The sequence below is a fragment of the Humulus lupulus genome, chromosome 9 (genome assembly GCF_963169125.1).
Source record: "Humulus lupulus chromosome 9, drHumLupu1.1, whole genome shotgun sequence".
NCBI lineage: Eukaryota > Viridiplantae > Streptophyta > Magnoliopsida > Rosales > Cannabaceae > Humulus > Humulus lupulus.
This window is the reverse complement of record NC_084801.1, coordinates 5,156,560-5,173,315: the sequence shown is the minus strand read 5'-3', so window position 1 is coordinate 5,173,315 and position 16,756 is coordinate 5,156,560. Positions and strand designations below refer to the sequence as shown.

Here is a 16,756-nt window from a genome sequence, read left to right as displayed (position 1 = left end):
CCCCTTGTCACATTTAAAAAAATAATAATTGAAGAAAAATTTATAAAATAATCCGAATATTACATTTTTTTTATTTAATTTTGAAATTTTATTATTTTCTTGATTTAAATACTTATTTCCACAATAAATTTTATTTTTAATTTTTTGCCAATTTAATTCAAACATATAATTTTAATATATTATATATTACATGTATGTATTGAGAAGGCAACGAGGACCTGATAAATATCCCACATAACTAACTATATGGTCAAATTCAACTTTAATAAGACAATAATAGCCCACATATATTTACTTGATTTTTCTTAATATTTCCTAACATATTATAAATATCTTTAAGAAATACAGGGGTGTGTAAATCAATATTTAAGATGTACAAAACAGGGTAAAATGGTATATAATCATATATTTATAATATTTTGTTAACAGATTATAAAATTAATTAATATATTTAAAAATATATTTTTTTTTATTGTTTTGTATTTATCAATGAACTTAAAGGGGGAATTATTTTATCCTATTTAATATAACAAAGAGTTATTTTAGTTTTTAGTTAAAATAAAATTTATATATAATAATTTATTATTTGTTAATGCTTATAGGTTTTTTTAGTTCTTCTAAGTTTTTGTTTATTTTATATTTTATAAATATAAAATAATAATAATAAAAAGATTGGAACCATTTTGTCAATATATGTATATATTAAATTGTATTTAATTTTTTTGTTGTAAGTTTTTTAACATTATTAGTTTTAGGAAGGTATTTGCATCAAGATAAAAATAAATAAAATATAAAATAAACATAAATTAAATGTTTTAAAAAATATTGAATAAATATTTAAAATTATTTATTTTTAAAATCCCAAAAATATATTAAACATGAGTGTTACGTGTGAAGAAGATTCTTCATGGCAAGAGGACGCCTTGTCGTCATTCTACGTTTCTTGGAATAATTAATTAATTAATTATTAGGACTAAAAAGAAAAAGAAAAAAAGTGGGGACCAAAATATAAAGATGGGTAATCTAATAGCTACAAAAGAAAAAAAAAAACATTGGAGACAAAGTTTTGGGACCAAGTACTATTTACTTTTTAATAATTTAAAATTTTCATTTATAGGATTATGTAAAAAAGTAAAAAAATAAAAATTATTATAGATATTTAAAATAAGAATAATAATATGTACTTCCAAAATTTGCAACTAAATATTATACAGTCACTAGTTACTAGTTACTAGTTACTCAGTTAATCACGTTTATCTATACTATTGATCAAGTTATACACGTATCATTACTCTTAAAATAAATACTTCTCCAGAACGTTGTCAATCGCAAGTGGTGTGGGATTAGTTACAATTAAGGCCACTAGCAACCACGTGTGTGAATATTGACTTGGAAATGGAAACATTGAGAGAGTAACTAACGAATGAATAAAGAGCTTTCCTAGAAGCAACTTTTCCTCGAGGATTTATAGACATAAAATGTATTTACAATCACACTTTCTTCTGTATGATATAAATATATATATATATCAACATTTAAGCACTGCTTGTTTGGGAATGATCAATATGGCTTCATTACTATTTATGATCTTCTTGGCAGTGACACCATTCAAATGCAATGCCCAATCTCGTATTCTTCCCCACGATGAAGGTGAAAAATCTCTCCATCTTATATATATATATATATATTTTAAATAATATCTGGAGAACAAGAAATTACATACCTGGTGCAGACTTTGGTTTTGTTCATCTTCTTTAGTTAATTTATTATTATTATTATTATTATGCAGTGGAAGCTTTTAAAGAAATAGCTAAGCAACTGAACAAGTATGACGACGGGCACTTCGATGATCCTTGTAATCTACCAACATACTCTTCTAATAAAGAATATTACACAAATGAAGTCATCTGCAATTGCTCCATCTCTGCTAATAATGAATGCCATATCCAAAGCTTGTAAACTACTCCTAGCTCACGGCTACATATATATATATATATATATACTATAATCACCATGACTTGGAGTTTTCTGTTGACATCTGTTATATGTGCAGTTCTTTTTCAGAACAAAATCTGGATGGCAAGCTTCCATCATCACTATGGAAGCTACCTTACCTTAAGGAAGTGTATGTAAAAACAAAGCTTTTTATTCAATTACTTTTCAACACTTTTCAATACCAGTCTCTCTTCTCCCTTGCAGAGATCTACGACGGAACTTCCTCAGTGGTTCGATACCGCCAGAATGGGGTTCAACAAAGTTGGAACGGCTGTAAGTTTCCATTTATCCCTATACCATTATTCAAGATTGGCCTGTAGTAGTAATTGATTGTTTGAACAAATGTGGGCGTGCAGGGCTATTAGTGTGAACAATTTATCAGGGCCGATCCCTGCCGAATTAGGAAACATAACCACTCTCAAATATTTGTATGCTCTTTCTTATCCCATTTAATTTCTCTCTTTTAAACTCCTATGATTTGCTAATTATAATAAACTCGCAAATTCAGGAACATGGAGAGCAACTTGTTTTCTGAAACTATTCCCTATGAGCTTGGGAAATTGGTAAACTTGGAATATCTGTGAGAATCCCTTCCCTAATCTTTTCAAAGAAATTAACTTTTTCATGAATATTTGTAAAAAAGTAGTAGAAATGACATTAACTAATTTAGTCTTATATAACTGACATGGTGTGGCTGCAGGAGTTTAAATGCAAACAATCTCACTGGACAGTTCCCTCTGTCTCTCACCAATCTCTCCAAGTTATGGGCGCTGTAAGTGACAGTGTGTACTATAACTTACTTCATAGCTCAAATGAACCAACATATTTTGGTTCAACAATCATCACGTTAATCTTGGTGACTCATGTTTTCCATTGCAGTGGGATCCATAGTAACTACTTCACAGGAAGGATACCTGAGTTTGGCAATTGGAAACAACTTCAGATATTGTAAGAACTGGTGATCTCTTTGTTGGTTTTCAAAATATTTATGAGCAATTTATATTGATTTTACATGCTACTCTCCACAGAGATATGCAAGCAAGTGGTTTCAGTGGGCCAATTCCTCCTAGTATTTCTACCTTGGCAAACTTACAACAGTTGTAAGTTCTTTTTCATTGTCTACTTTTCTCTGTCTCCTTTAGTTCTATGCAATCTTTGTGATGAGGCAGTCTTTGCAGAAGAATAACTGACTTAAATGGGGAGAACTCGTCAGATTTTCCCGACTTGAGTAAAATGACAGACCTTTCTAAGTTGTAAGCTCCATACATAAACTTTTGTGATGGAACTCAACCTAATGTTTGATTATTTTTTAAATTATTTGACCATGTTTGAAATTGCAGGACAATGAGGAGCTGTAATTTAAGAGGAAATATCCCTCAATATATTCTTAATTTGAGAATGCTAATTGGCTTGTAATTGTTCGATTATTCTCTTGTCAAATTTTCCATTCCTGTATAGCATTTCCTTGGAATTTAAACACTTAATCTTTAGCGAATTTAACAGACATCTAAGATCTTTATTTTGATCTTTATTTTGCAGGGATCTTAGCTTTAATAAACTAGAAGGGCCACTTCCAAATTTTCAAATATTACCTTTGAGTTATATGTAAGTAACTCAAACTTCATTGGTCCCTTTTTTTTATTACTCTTTTCTTTATAATTAAACTTCTCTTATGCTATGGTGTTGCACATTGAATAGATATTTAACAAGTAACTTACTCAGTGGGCCTATTCCAGCGTGGATGAACATATCCAGAGCCAAGTAAGTTACCAATCCAGACCAAAATTACCAAGAAGAATGATGACCTACAAACCCCAACTCTAAGCTCACTCTTCAACTCTTTAACAGAAGATGTAACAAAGAAGATAATTTTGCCAATACAAAAACAAAAGTCACTTAAAAATATTTAGCTAATAATGAAGTTTCTTACTGTGTTCAGGAATATAGATATATCTTACAATAACTTTTCGGAAATATCTGAACCATCAACTTGTCAAGATCATTTGTAAGAGCTCCTTTCTTTCTTTCTTTCATTCTTTCATTTATTTCTTTCAATTGAACCATAAGCATTTCACAATTGAATATATTTGTGTCTTAACTTTTTTTTTTATCAGCAATCACTTTCAGAGCACATCTGGTCATGAAAACAGCTCGTAAGCTTTAACAAACAATTGAAACAAGAATAACAATAGTTTTGATCATGATTATACTTTATACTAATTCTCGCTTTGAATATGATTAATGTAGAATGCTCAGCAAGTGCTTGGCTCCATGTTCAAAAGGTAAAAAAACCATTCATTGTGTTCACTATAAACCATTTCTTTTGTATATTTTTAACCAACATTGTTTGATCTTTGATGTGTAGATTATTATTCATTGCATATAAATTGTGGTGGAAAAGAAACTACCATTGGAGGCATAAAGTATGAAGGGGATGAGGTATTTGGAGGTCCTGCATATTTATTCCATAACTCAGCCAACACTTGGGGATTTAGCAACACCGGTCATTTCAGAAATTCTCAAGAAGTGCGAGAATATATAGTAAATAATGTATCTAGATTAAGAATGAACAACTCTGAGCTCTACACAACTGCACGCATCTCGCCTCTTTCGCTAACTTATTTTGCTCGTTGCTTAAGAAATGGAAATTACACTGTGAAACTACATTTTGCAGAGATAGTATTTAGAAACGACAGATCTTATGCGAGTGCTGGAAGACGAGTATTTGATGTTTATGTTCAGGTAGCTTAATCATTATGCTACTTAATGCAGCTTGTGAACTTATGTTTTACTGAGTTAAGTAAGTTATTATAGGGAAAACGGGAGTTGTCAGATTTCAACATTAAAGAGGAAGCTAAAGGAGTTGATAAGGAGTTTATCAAAGTAATTAAGGCAGTTGTTGTGAGTCATAACACATTGGAGATCCGCCTCCAATGGACGGGGAAAGGGACAAAGATTGTTCCAAAGCTAGGAAATTATGGGTCTTTAATATCAGCTATCTCAATAGAATCTGGTAAGTAACACAATTGTGTATGTTTTTAATTAGGATGAAATTAACGTATAATTGATATTCTTTTTGTTCGTGTTTATTACTTATTATAATGTTATGTATGATCAAGTCATGATGTAAAATGATTGATGGACTCATATATGTTATGATAGTTAATTCTGTATCTTCTCATTCAGGGGAAGGACATTTTAGTAAGACCAAAATCATTATCGGCCTTGTTGTAGCTGTTTCTGCTTGTGCAACATTATTAGCTATTGTAGCCTTCGGTTTGCATAGACGAAAAGCTAAGAGAAAAAGTAAGAATAATATCTAAGCTTCAATTTGTGATTGTTACTTCTTTGAGCATTGCATATCTCATGGTACATGATGTTGATGTTCTTCATTATGTTGGGACCTAAAACTTTGTATTTTTTGGTCGTATTTATTGCTGAATATTATGTATATTATTGACTTGACATCAGGAACTGCAACAAATAATGATTTGATTTGGACAAGTACTAACTTGAAGAGAGGAGACGATCAACCTGAGCTTCATTTTTTTGAGTTGGATAGCATACTAATGGCCACAAACAAGTTTAGTATTACAAACAAACTTGGTCAAGGAGGATTTGGTCCTGTTTATAAGGTCATTTGGTTTTCAATAGTTTACATAGAATCTAATACACTACAATAATAATGAAGAAATGCAGGTGAATGGGTGAGTGAATGATCTAATTAGTTAGCTATGTTTGGAAATTTACAGGGACAACTACATGGGAAAGAAGTTGCAGTGAAAAGACTGTCTAGCAGCTCGTCACAAGGCTACGAAGAATTTAGGAATGAAATAATATTGATCTCCAAACTGCAACATAGAAATCTTGTTAAGCTCATTGGTTGCTGCATTGAAAATGAAGAGAAGTTATTAATATACGAGTTCATGCTCAACAAGAGCTTAGATACTTTTATTTTCGGTTAGTCTCTCATCTTTATCCACATTTTTATCCTTCAGTTAGAAGTATATTTGTTGGAAATTGTCACTAATTAACTTTTAGTGGTGTGATTTGGTTTCTTATATAGATGATAGAAGAAGGGTAGAGCTTGATTGGGCCATACGATTCAACATTATTGATGGCATTGCAAGAGGTCTTGTGTATCTCCATCGCGATTCCAGTTTAAGGGTGATCCATCGAGATTTGAAGGCCAGTAATATTCTATTGGATGAGAAGATGACTCCAAAAATTTCTGATTTTGGATTGGCAAGGATTTTTGAAGGCACTTTAGATCTAGCAAATACTCATAGGGTGGTAGGAACAATGTGAGCATCATTCTTTTAATTTGATGATTTGATAGTACATTGTTGTTATAGCATCCGACATCTAATTTAGTGGTGTGTTTAATCAATTACAGCGGCTATATGTCTCCAGAGTACGCATTCAGAGGAATCTTTTCGGAAAAATCTGATGTGTTTAGCTATGGCGTGTTACTACTAGAGATAATAAGCGGGAAAAAGAATACTAGCTTCAAGGATGAGGATCAATACCAAGGCCTTATTGCATATGTGAGTAGTTCACAAAAGAAATCTCACAAATTATGTTATTATGTTTGTGTGTTGTGGTGGAAAATTGAGGCTGATATTAATGTAATGAAACAGTCATGGCAGCTATGGAGTGAAGGCAGAGGAATAGAGTTGGTGGATGAAGCATTGGGCGAGTCATATAATGAATCAGAGGCATTGAAATGCATACACATTGGGCTTCTGTGCGTTCAAGACTTTGCCACAGATAGACCTTCCATGGCTCAAGTAGCTTCCATGTTAAGCAACCAAATATTTGATCAACCTCAACCCAAACAACCTGTTTTTACTTTTCAAGCCAGCAGTGGTAGTTATGATCCTTCCACACAAAGTGGTAGTAGATGCTCTGTCAATGAGGCCACTGTATCAATGGTTGAACCACGATAAAAAAGAAAAACTTCAACTAGAAATTATGTTAAATTTATATTGGGATACACCTACGCTATTCCATATTTTCTTTTAAATCTAATGAACTCCATTTTGTTAAAACTTGAAAGGAAATTACTCTAATGATTGCAACAAAACCAAATGTTCTTTTTGTAGAGTCAGATTTGTACAGTTATAACAATGCTCAACTCAAGCACATTATGTTACTAGATTTTTAGAGTTAGATTTGTTTGGTCTCTAGCTGTACAGAAAAACAAGAAAGAAAAGAATAACTAAATAGCACATCAAATTGTTTCGAGGTTCAACCAAAACTTTGTCATACGTCCTCGTGAACTCCTTTTGAGAAGTTCAGTCTCCTCACTGTCAATGGCACAATTACAACTTGATCACTTAGTACAAACACAACTCTCTTTCTAGCTATTAGGAAGTCCATTCGAGATGCACCCTATCAACTCTCTTTCTAGCTATTAGAAAATGTAAGTGATGCAAAAATTGAGTAGGAAGAAGTCATTGAGGAAGGGCCTTACTCAAAAACTTCATTGTTCCTTTTCTTTTTATTGCTCTTTTATTCATAAACTTCTTGCTCATTCACTTCACTTATGCTATTGTCGTATAAGTATACTGACAACATTAATATTTGACACACATAATGGAGCCACCTTGGCTTAGTATGAATTTATGGAAAGTATACTGGTTTCATGATAGAGATTTCTTCTCTATCAAATAAAAAATTCTGGAGTAAATCCAACTTGATGTACACAAAACACAATCAAACAGAGAAACAAGAAAGAAAAGAATAAATAAATAACACATCAAATTGTTTCGAAGTTCAACCAAAACTTTGTCCTACGTCCTCGTGAACTCCTTATGAGAAGTTCAGTCTCTTCACTGTCAGTGGCACAATTACAACTTGATCACTTAGTACAAACACAACTCTCTTTCTAGCTATTACAAGCTTGACCAACATCCATGAGAAGAGTAGCCTTAGGAAGTCCATTCGAGATGCACCCTATCAACCTTGACGTCTCACCTTTCACTCTTTCTCACTTTTACAACTCTAAAACTTGATTACGACAGAATGTTACAGAGCTAAAAAATAAAGTAAAAAACTAGTTTACAACTGAGATAAGACTAACATATATATAAGTGGCAAGAAGTACTAAAACTGTCATACCGGTTCTTGATTTTCTTGGCTGATTGGAGTGCTGATAAGCAAATGTTTTTTGCCTTTGCCATTGCAATTGCTGATTTGTTGTCATAGAACAACTCAGTAGCTTCCTCTTGCTTTTCTCCAATATCTTTTAAAATTCTTCTAAGCCAAATAACTTGAGAGGTTGCAGCTGAGGCTGATATATGCTCTGCTTCAGCTGAGGAAAATACACCTGAGCCAAGTCAAAAAACATAGCCTGAAGTGCTTTTCATATCATCAACACAGCCTCCCCAATCACTGTCGCAATAGCCTTCTAATTTCACTTCAGTATTTCTCTCAAATCTATAGTTGTACAAGTTAACTAGCTTACTCACCAAAGGTACAATTACCTTTTTTTCTCAAGTATGTCAAATAGTAGACATAACATTTCATAAATACGATAATTGGTTAATTATTCTATTGTAATTAATTAGTTCTTCATTATTTCTCTATCAAGGAATTATGATTGGATTAACTAATCTATTTTTTTTTCATTTGGCTTTACAATGTTTAGCTAATCAAGACAATTCTTACTGCAGCCAAATAGATATTTCTTACAATAACTTTTATGAGAAAACTGAACCGTCCACTTGTCAAGATACTTTGTGAGAATCCCTCTTTAACTTTCTTTTATTTCTATATCTTTACATCATATATTATCATGTCAAACTGATCAATATACTTGTGCTGCTATTCATCAACAATTACTTCCGGAGCACATCTGGCCAGAAAAATAACTCGTAAGCTTTAAATAAAAACTAAAACAAAAAGAACATTAGTTTTCATGATGATATTTCTTTACTAATGCTTGCTTTCGATATGATTAATATAGAATGCTCAACAAGTGCTTGGCTCCATGTTCAAAAGGTAAATAAGCCTCTTTCGAAACTACATATTAACTGGATTGACTATAAACCATTCCTGTTGTTTAGTTTTAATCAACATTGATTGATGTGTAGATCATTATTCACTGCATATAAATTGTGGTGGAAAACCAACTACTGTTGGAGGCATCAAGTATGAAGAGTCTGCGGGTGCTGCAAATTTTTTCCATAACTTAGCCTCCATTTGGGGGTTTATTAACACTTGTGAATTCTGGGGTACTAGTAGTCTTAAAGAGATAGACTACATAGCAAACAATGTATCTGTATTAAGAATGAACAACTCACAGCTCTACACAACTGCACGCATCTCGCCTCTTTCGCTAACTTATTTTGCTCGTTGCTTAGGAAATGGAAATTACACTGTGAAACTTCATTTTGCGTATTCAGAGACAACAGATCTTATTACAGTTTTGGGAGACGATTTTTTGATGTTTATGTTCAGGTAGTCATGATGAATTGGTTGATTTTATTTAATATTTAAAAGAAACTGAAGAAGATCAAGTGAAATTAGACTGGAATACAAGGCAAAAAATATGTATAGGCATTGCAAGAGGTCTGGCGTTCCTGCATGAAGAATCAGCGCTAAAAATTGTTCATAGAGACATCAAAGCCACCAATATACTACTAGATAAGAACCTTAACCCAAAAATATCAGACTTTGGCCTGGCCAAGCTAAATGAAGAAGAAAACACCCACATTAGCACCAGAGTTGCTGGAACTATGTGAGTTATATTTTTCTCAACATTATGATCAATTACTCCTATAATTAATGATACTATTTAATAAGTAAATTATACTTGGTTGTTTGATGAATGGTTATGGTTCTTGTAGAGGATATATGGCCCCAGAGTATGCATTATGGGGTTACTTAACTGACAAAGCAGATGTATACAGTTTTGGAGTTATGACAATGGAAATTGTGGCTGGGAAAAAGAACATGAGAAGCCACCCGAATGAAAACTTTGCATGCCTTCGAGATTGGGTAAAATAAAGCGTCACGACATGTTGTTCTTTATATTACATATTGATGTTAATTGGCAATGGTTTATCTTCTTCATGCTTGTTGTTGCAGGCCATTTCCTTACAACAAAAGGAAGATATAATGGAACTGGTGGATCCAAAGTTGGGGTCCAAATTCAAAAAAGAAGAGGCAAAAAGAATGATCAAGGTAGCTCTATTGTGCACAAATCCATCACCTTCAGTTCGCCCCACCATGTCTGTTGCAGTGAGCATGCTTGAAGGTCGGGCTCTTATTCCTGAGTTGAGCTTGTATTCAAGTGTTCATGGTGACCAATCAAGATTCCAGGCCTTGACAGAATACATGGATCAGTTGAGAGATCCTAATCCAGGAGAATCTAAGAGTTTTTTACATTAATCATTTACTACAATGAAGAACTCTTTCTTTACATAAGACTAGATTAATGTACCAAATCAATCATAAATCATACTTCTCATCAGCAAGAAAAATCATCTACATACCATGGCAAAACCTTCCATGCTTTCCTAATTGAAAATATTACACAAGAAGAAACTCTGTTTTATCTATTTTTTCTTTAAGAAAACATTGACCAAACTTAAGATTAAAGTCTTGTTTTTTGTATATTTCCAATGCATGTGATGTGGGTTTGTTTTTAATTATTTCTGTTTTATCTTATGTTTCTTATTTATAAATTTTTCTTTGACTCAAATTTCTCTGTTTCTCCCTGTTCCAAAATTGAATCTTACCCCATTTCTCTTCTTGTTCCCATTCCCACACTTTGGCGACAAAGACAGAAGCAAATAATTATTCGTTGATGACACTTGTTGCTTTCATCTCTGGTCTGGTCATTGACTTCAATTCTGCTCCCATTGAGGTAACATTAGAATCTCTCTGTCTCCCACTCTCTCCAAAATTGCATGAAAGCTTTCACTTCTCATTTTATACACCAGTTATTTAGTCTGGTATGGTTGAAGCCTGGAACTTAATTTCAGCCTCTGTTTATTTTTGATATCATGCATGCATGCATTATCCATTTTACTACGTACACATCATGTTCCTTGAATTCTTTTTAGTAAATAGTAATAGTAAAACTAACTGTAACATTAATTTTCAATGCTGCAGTAACTAATAATAGAAGAACTACATGTCCCCTGCTTGGAACTACTTTTTCATATACAGAAAAAGGCCTCGTCGGCAATAAGGTATTTCATATATCGACTTAGCCTTTTGGATTATTTAATGCTCTTTTTGAATCTGTGCAATCAAGAGATTTCTATTGCCATGTATTGTTTATATTGCGTGCTTATATTTTGTTAGCTATAATAGAAGAACTTGTTCATTTTTGTTGCTGAAATTAGCTTCACTTAGCATGCCTTGGTCTATAATATGTATATTTGTTTAAAGGTGTCTCTTTTTGGTCTAACAGCTTTCTGATCTGAACAATAGAAGAGAAGAATTTCTATGAGATATTATTTGATATAAATACTATGTTTTGATTTATATTATTGCCTTGTATTACTACCAGGGTTAGCATCAACTTATCAGTGGCATTTCTCCTTTTGAGCTCCTCTATCTTTCATTTTCATGTGAACATGTTTATTTTGCTTAAAAAAAAAAACTGTGTATGTTAGACATATACTTATCCCTTATTAAAAGTTTAAAGGGTAGTTGCTATGCCTAGAAAGAGACCAATTTTGGGATTGGCATTGTGGCTTATGTTATCATTTGCAATTTGGTACAAAAGAAAAGAATGATGCAATTATGCCTTTTAACTTTCCATAATAGAAAAAATCTTGTTGGCTTGCTTTAGTAGTATAAACCATGCATGAATATAATATTTATGCCTTTAATATTAATAGTACTTTAATATTGTTGTTGTTTCATTTCCGACCAAGACACAGATAGGGAGAATCAAATGGAAGGCCATGATACAATTTTTGGGTTCGGCAATAGGCTTTCAAATCAAATGGAATAACAAAGCATCATAATATCTTTAGATTTCGTTGTTCTCCTTTTTAAGTGAAACATGTAAGTTTAACAAAGCAGGTATGCATATATATCTTTGGATTTGACATTTTCTGCTTCTGTGTTTTGGTTTGGCCAAGGTTTATGGCTCTGGTAGAACAATACAAAAGCCTATTTATAGTGATTATGGAAGGTTGATTAAGGAAACAAATCAAATAATTTAATTACTCTCCTAACAAATCATCACTCGTGATAAAATGACTGATGTTGTTGTCCAAATCAAATGATCTGGTTAACTCTTTCAATCACAATTATGACTTAGTATAGCATGTTTGCCTAACATGAGGGAATTGAACTTGGTAAAATTGAAGTTCTTATCCCAAAGAAGTTCATGTCTTGTAAGGTTACAGACTATTATGCAATATTATGTCTAAGTTGTATGTGCCAGATTGAAGGGAATGATAGATGAAACAAATCTGGAAACATAAGATAAGAGGCATTTATTTATAGATAGGGAGACAGATATTAGATATTTGTGAAGTTTGTATCTTGATTTCATCTCAGTCTTTGGTTTATTTAGGTGTGTAGTAAAATATTAGTTGTTACAGCTGTTCTTTTCTCATTGGTCAGCCATTTGTTTACTTGTAATGTACTTGCCTATATAAAATAAAGGCTATTACTCTTTCATTCAAAAAATAAATGTTGAAAAAATAATCCATCAATACATAATATGTAACAGATTTTGGTCCCAATCGTAACACTTCAGGTGTCCACAGAAAATCACCATGCCTGACCTGAGGTGCGTTTGACTACTTTATTATTTTCTTTTAATTTCATATTAGAGCTCCTATATATTGTTTGTTTGTTCATGGACAATAATGTTTTCACAATGCTGGATGTCGGTTAATTTGAACAGATTAATCGTGTATTAGACTATGGTATCCCACATGGAATAAGTGTAAGAATATTGAATCATTAATAAAAACATGTGTAACTCCACTAATCATCAATTAATTTTTAGATGGAGCCTCATAATTCTTGTGACCGTGATGTGGCAGAGGATGACATTGTTTCACAACTTGTACGCCATCCAAAAAATAAGGTCAGTGAAAGAGTTTTTCAGAATTGGAGGGATGGACCATTATACCCTTCTTTTTACGAAGCAGGGCTATTATACTCTTTATGAAACACACTTCTCTGAATTGCCTTACAGCTTTGGTATAAACACACTTCTTTTTATGAAGCGGGGCCATTTTTTTATTTTTTTTCTTGTATTTAAATTATGTTGTCCTTGCTTGATTGGTTTGATTAAATTGATAGATGGTTAGGTTAATAATATAGGGGGAATGCTGCTCAAATTTACAAACAATTAGCTTTATATAGACATAAGCTCTATCATGTGCTTATTTAGTGTTGTTTATTTTATTTTTCATAGACATAGGAGAAGATTTGGATAGAAAGTAGATGTCAGCAAATAGGTTATCTACGTAATATAGGAATGGAGTCGATATTTTTTTCAGCTAACAAGTACGCCACCTACAGAGACACAAATTGACGAGTTACGACAAGAATGAGCGACAGATGTGTTACCGATAATCCAAAGTTACCGACCTTGTTGTTAGGTTTTCTTACATTTTTTACTGCTTTCTTCATTTATAGTGCAATATTTATTAATTTTTCATATGTCTAACAAATATTGATTATCTTGTAAAACAATCTAAATTTTCATTAATGAAGACTTGCAATTTTATTTTATTAATTATATCAATTTTAATTTAATTAATTATTAAATCAATTTCATTTTAATTAACTATTAAATCAATTTAAATTAATATTAATTATATTTTAATTTAATTTATTTATTTAAAAAAAAAACTGAAAGACTTTTCAATGTCTCCCACTAGGAGACATGGGATGTCTCTCACGTCTCCCAATGGGAGACACTGAAAAGTCTCCCAGTGACTTTCAATGTCTCTTATTGGGAGACGTGAGAGACATCTCATGTCTCCCAGTGGGAGACATTGAAAGTCCAAAAAATAGTGGTGACACACAATGTCACAGCTAATAAGTTAACATTAGCAGCGGCTTTCAACATCACCGCTAATGATTGATTAATTTGGTGGTTTTGGATTCATTTTTCGCCATAATGTTTTATTATTAGAGGCGGCCCCTAATATTTTTTTTATAAAAAAAATAATATTTTTTAATTCATAAAAACAATAACAATTACACATTAATTATATTTTCAAATTAATTCGTTTAGATGACAAAACTAACATTAATATCCATGCATACAATAATATATTAATGGCAAAAAACTAGTTTGGCCTCTGTGTTTTGCCTGAATACTCAATCAGTCCATGTATCTTGTTAAATGACAAATCAGATCCTGTGTTTTGTAAAATTGAAAAAAATGATACCCTAAGTCCAATTTTGGTCAAACAATTTTTCAAGTTAAATTATTTTGTATGTTATTGAATTATAATTATTTTGATCATGTAAACTTATCGTATACAAATATCCATAGAATTGGCTAAAAAAAAGAAACTAGTAAAGATTACTTTAAATATAGTATGAAAGTATATACATGGTTTTATATATTCAAAGCAATCTATGTATTTATAAATAATAAAATCACATCAGCTTGTTTCAAGTTGTATTTGTGTACAATTACACTCCAAACTTGTATTAAAATAAGAAAACTAAGATAAAAAAATTACCAATCTAAAAATTATAACTAGTGTGACATGTTGATTTGTAACCGGCAATTACTCTACAAAATTGTAACCAATTAGTATCATATTTGTAATTGGTTACCCACTTTAAAAATTGTAAAAATTAATCAAGTGAGATAAAAATATTTATGTAACATCTATAACCAATTACTACTTCCTCAATTTCACATTGGTAACAAGTTACAATATTTCTCAGTTTGAGAATAGTAACCAGTTACAAGTATGGAGCCAAAAGAAGAAGAAAAAAATTGCAAACCTAGAACTGGTTATAACATTTTTCAGTTTGAGAATGGTAACTGGTTACAAGTTTGGAATTAATTACAAACATAGAACCAATCACAAATCTCAAACAAGGAATAATGTAAGCAGTTACAAACATGCCACAATAATTGATTACAGTTTTTAGAGTGATTTTGTTACTGATTATAATTTTTAGAGTGGTAAACAATTACAAACATGGCACAGTAACTGGTTATAATTTTTAGCGTGCTTTTGTAACTGATCACAATGTTTAGAGTTGTAACCAATTAAAAATATGTCATAGTATAACTGGTTCTAGATTTTAGAGTGACTTTGCAATTGATTACAATTTTTAGAGTTGTAACCAGTTGCAAACATAACATAATAATTGGTTCCAATGTTCAGAGTAAGTTTGTAACTGATTACAATTTCTAGAGTTGTAACCAGTAACATAACATGGTAATTGGTTTCGTAACTCTAATCATTGGATCAATAGCATGGATGTAAAAAAAAACTAGAGGGATCAAGTAGTGAAAGTACGAGGTTTGCTTGACCATCAATCTCATAGAGTATTGTTCATTCCAGAAGTGGGAGGCAACTTGTAATGACCCTATTTTCCTACTTTGTTAACTCACTAGAAAACGATAGCATTTTTCTGTTCTCTGGTGGTCAACGCCTCTAAAAAAGGTCAACGTTTGAAAATGGTCGTTAGAGGACTTCTTTGAAAAGAAAAAAAACATTATGTACTTTTGGTGCACACTGCCACCATCAGCTTCATCATTAGACGTTGTTGTGGTGTCCTTCAATGGTAACCACCCAAAATTATACCACGACAACGTCTAATGATGAAGGACACCACGACAATAACCATCCCTCAAAATGGTAACTACCCCTCAACAGCACCATCAAACTTAGATCCACTCACTATAACCTCAATTATCATAGATATCCCATCATCAAAGATCAAAACAAACACATCGATCTATTCAAATGTAATATATATATATATATATATTCTATCAAGATCATACATCAAAACAAAAAGGATGAAGTCAAGAACGCTACATTACGTATTATGGCTGAATCTTGGTGTTCCTTTCTCTCTTCTTGGTTTCAAACTCTACACACATGACAATAATCTCTAAGAACAACTCTCCACCCAAAATTATCAAAAGAATAGATCAAAGCTTACCCTTTGTGAATGGTTCAAGGCCTAGATCGAAACTACAAACTTCAATCTCAAGTTTTGGTCTTCCAATTTCTACAATATCAATGATAATTCTAGTGGCCATCTATGATCCTAAGTATTTAGAAAATCCAGAGACTCACCCTTGATGATCAATAACCTTGGTCGAGCACTATTAATAACAAAGTTCCCTTTTCATTCTTCTTTCTCTTTTCCTTTCTCTTATTTTCTCTCTTAAAACCGCCCACTTCACCCCCTCTTATCTCAGCCCTCACTTCATTCAAATCTTTTCCTTTCCCACCATTTCTTTTTATTAGCTAATATCTCTTCTATGTAATAAGTGTGTAGATAACGAAAATTCTTGATTTTAACGATTTTTTATTTTTTTAATATTAATTTTAACAGAATATTCTTATATTTAAGAAAATATTCTTATATTTAACGAGAGTTTGTAAACACTCAAACTTAAATAAGATAAAAAAAATCAAAATATGATATTTTTCAGATATTATACAATAATGATTATTTAAAAATAATAAATAATTAAACAAATTAAAATATGATATTTTTCAGATATTTACAATGATAATTATTTTAAAATAATAAATAATTAAACAAATTAAAATATGATATT

At 31.7% G+C, this 16,756-nt stretch overlaps 1 protein-coding gene and 1 pseudogene across 4 annotated transcripts; both read left to right on the top strand.

Moving 5' to 3' along the window:
- Positions 1-1,479: 1,479 nt before the first annotated feature.
- On the top strand, positions 1,480-7,099 carry LOC133800627 (probable leucine-rich repeat receptor-like serine/threonine-protein kinase At3g14840). 4 transcript variants are annotated; one of them, XR_009876551.1, is made up of 24 exons: positions 1,480-1,650; positions 1,790-1,955; positions 2,054-2,125; positions 2,200-2,268; positions 2,352-2,423; positions 2,504-2,575; positions 2,696-2,767; positions 2,875-2,943; positions 3,024-3,095; positions 3,174-3,248; positions 3,336-3,407; positions 3,535-3,600; positions 3,694-3,756; positions 3,935-4,000; positions 4,110-4,148; positions 4,243-4,277; positions 4,361-4,737; positions 4,810-5,008; positions 5,182-5,301; positions 5,467-5,630; positions 5,748-5,955; positions 6,062-6,299; positions 6,370-6,542; positions 6,636-6,865. XR_009876551.1 is itself a non-coding variant. In XM_062238628.1 (24 exons), exons 1-24 carry the CDS (start codon positions 1,557-1,559, stop codon positions 6,942-6,944), a joined length of 2,940 nt encoding a protein of 979 aa, XP_062094612.1. In that variant the 5' UTR covers positions 1,480-1,556; the 3' UTR covers positions 6,945-7,099. The 4 variants fall into 4 exon arrangements, 3 of the variants coding, with proteins under 3 accessions (XP_062094612.1, XP_062094615.1, XP_062094614.1); XM_062238628.1 differs by having other exon boundaries at positions 6,392-6,542; positions 6,636-7,099; XM_062238631.1 differs by lacking the exon at positions 3,336-3,407 and having other exon boundaries at positions 6,392-6,542; positions 6,636-7,099.
- A 1,867-nt stretch (positions 7,100-8,966) lies between these two features.
- On the top strand, positions 8,967-10,392 carry LOC133799308 (probable LRR receptor-like serine/threonine-protein kinase At1g07650; annotated as a pseudogene).
- Positions 10,393-16,756: the final 6,364 nt, after the last annotated feature.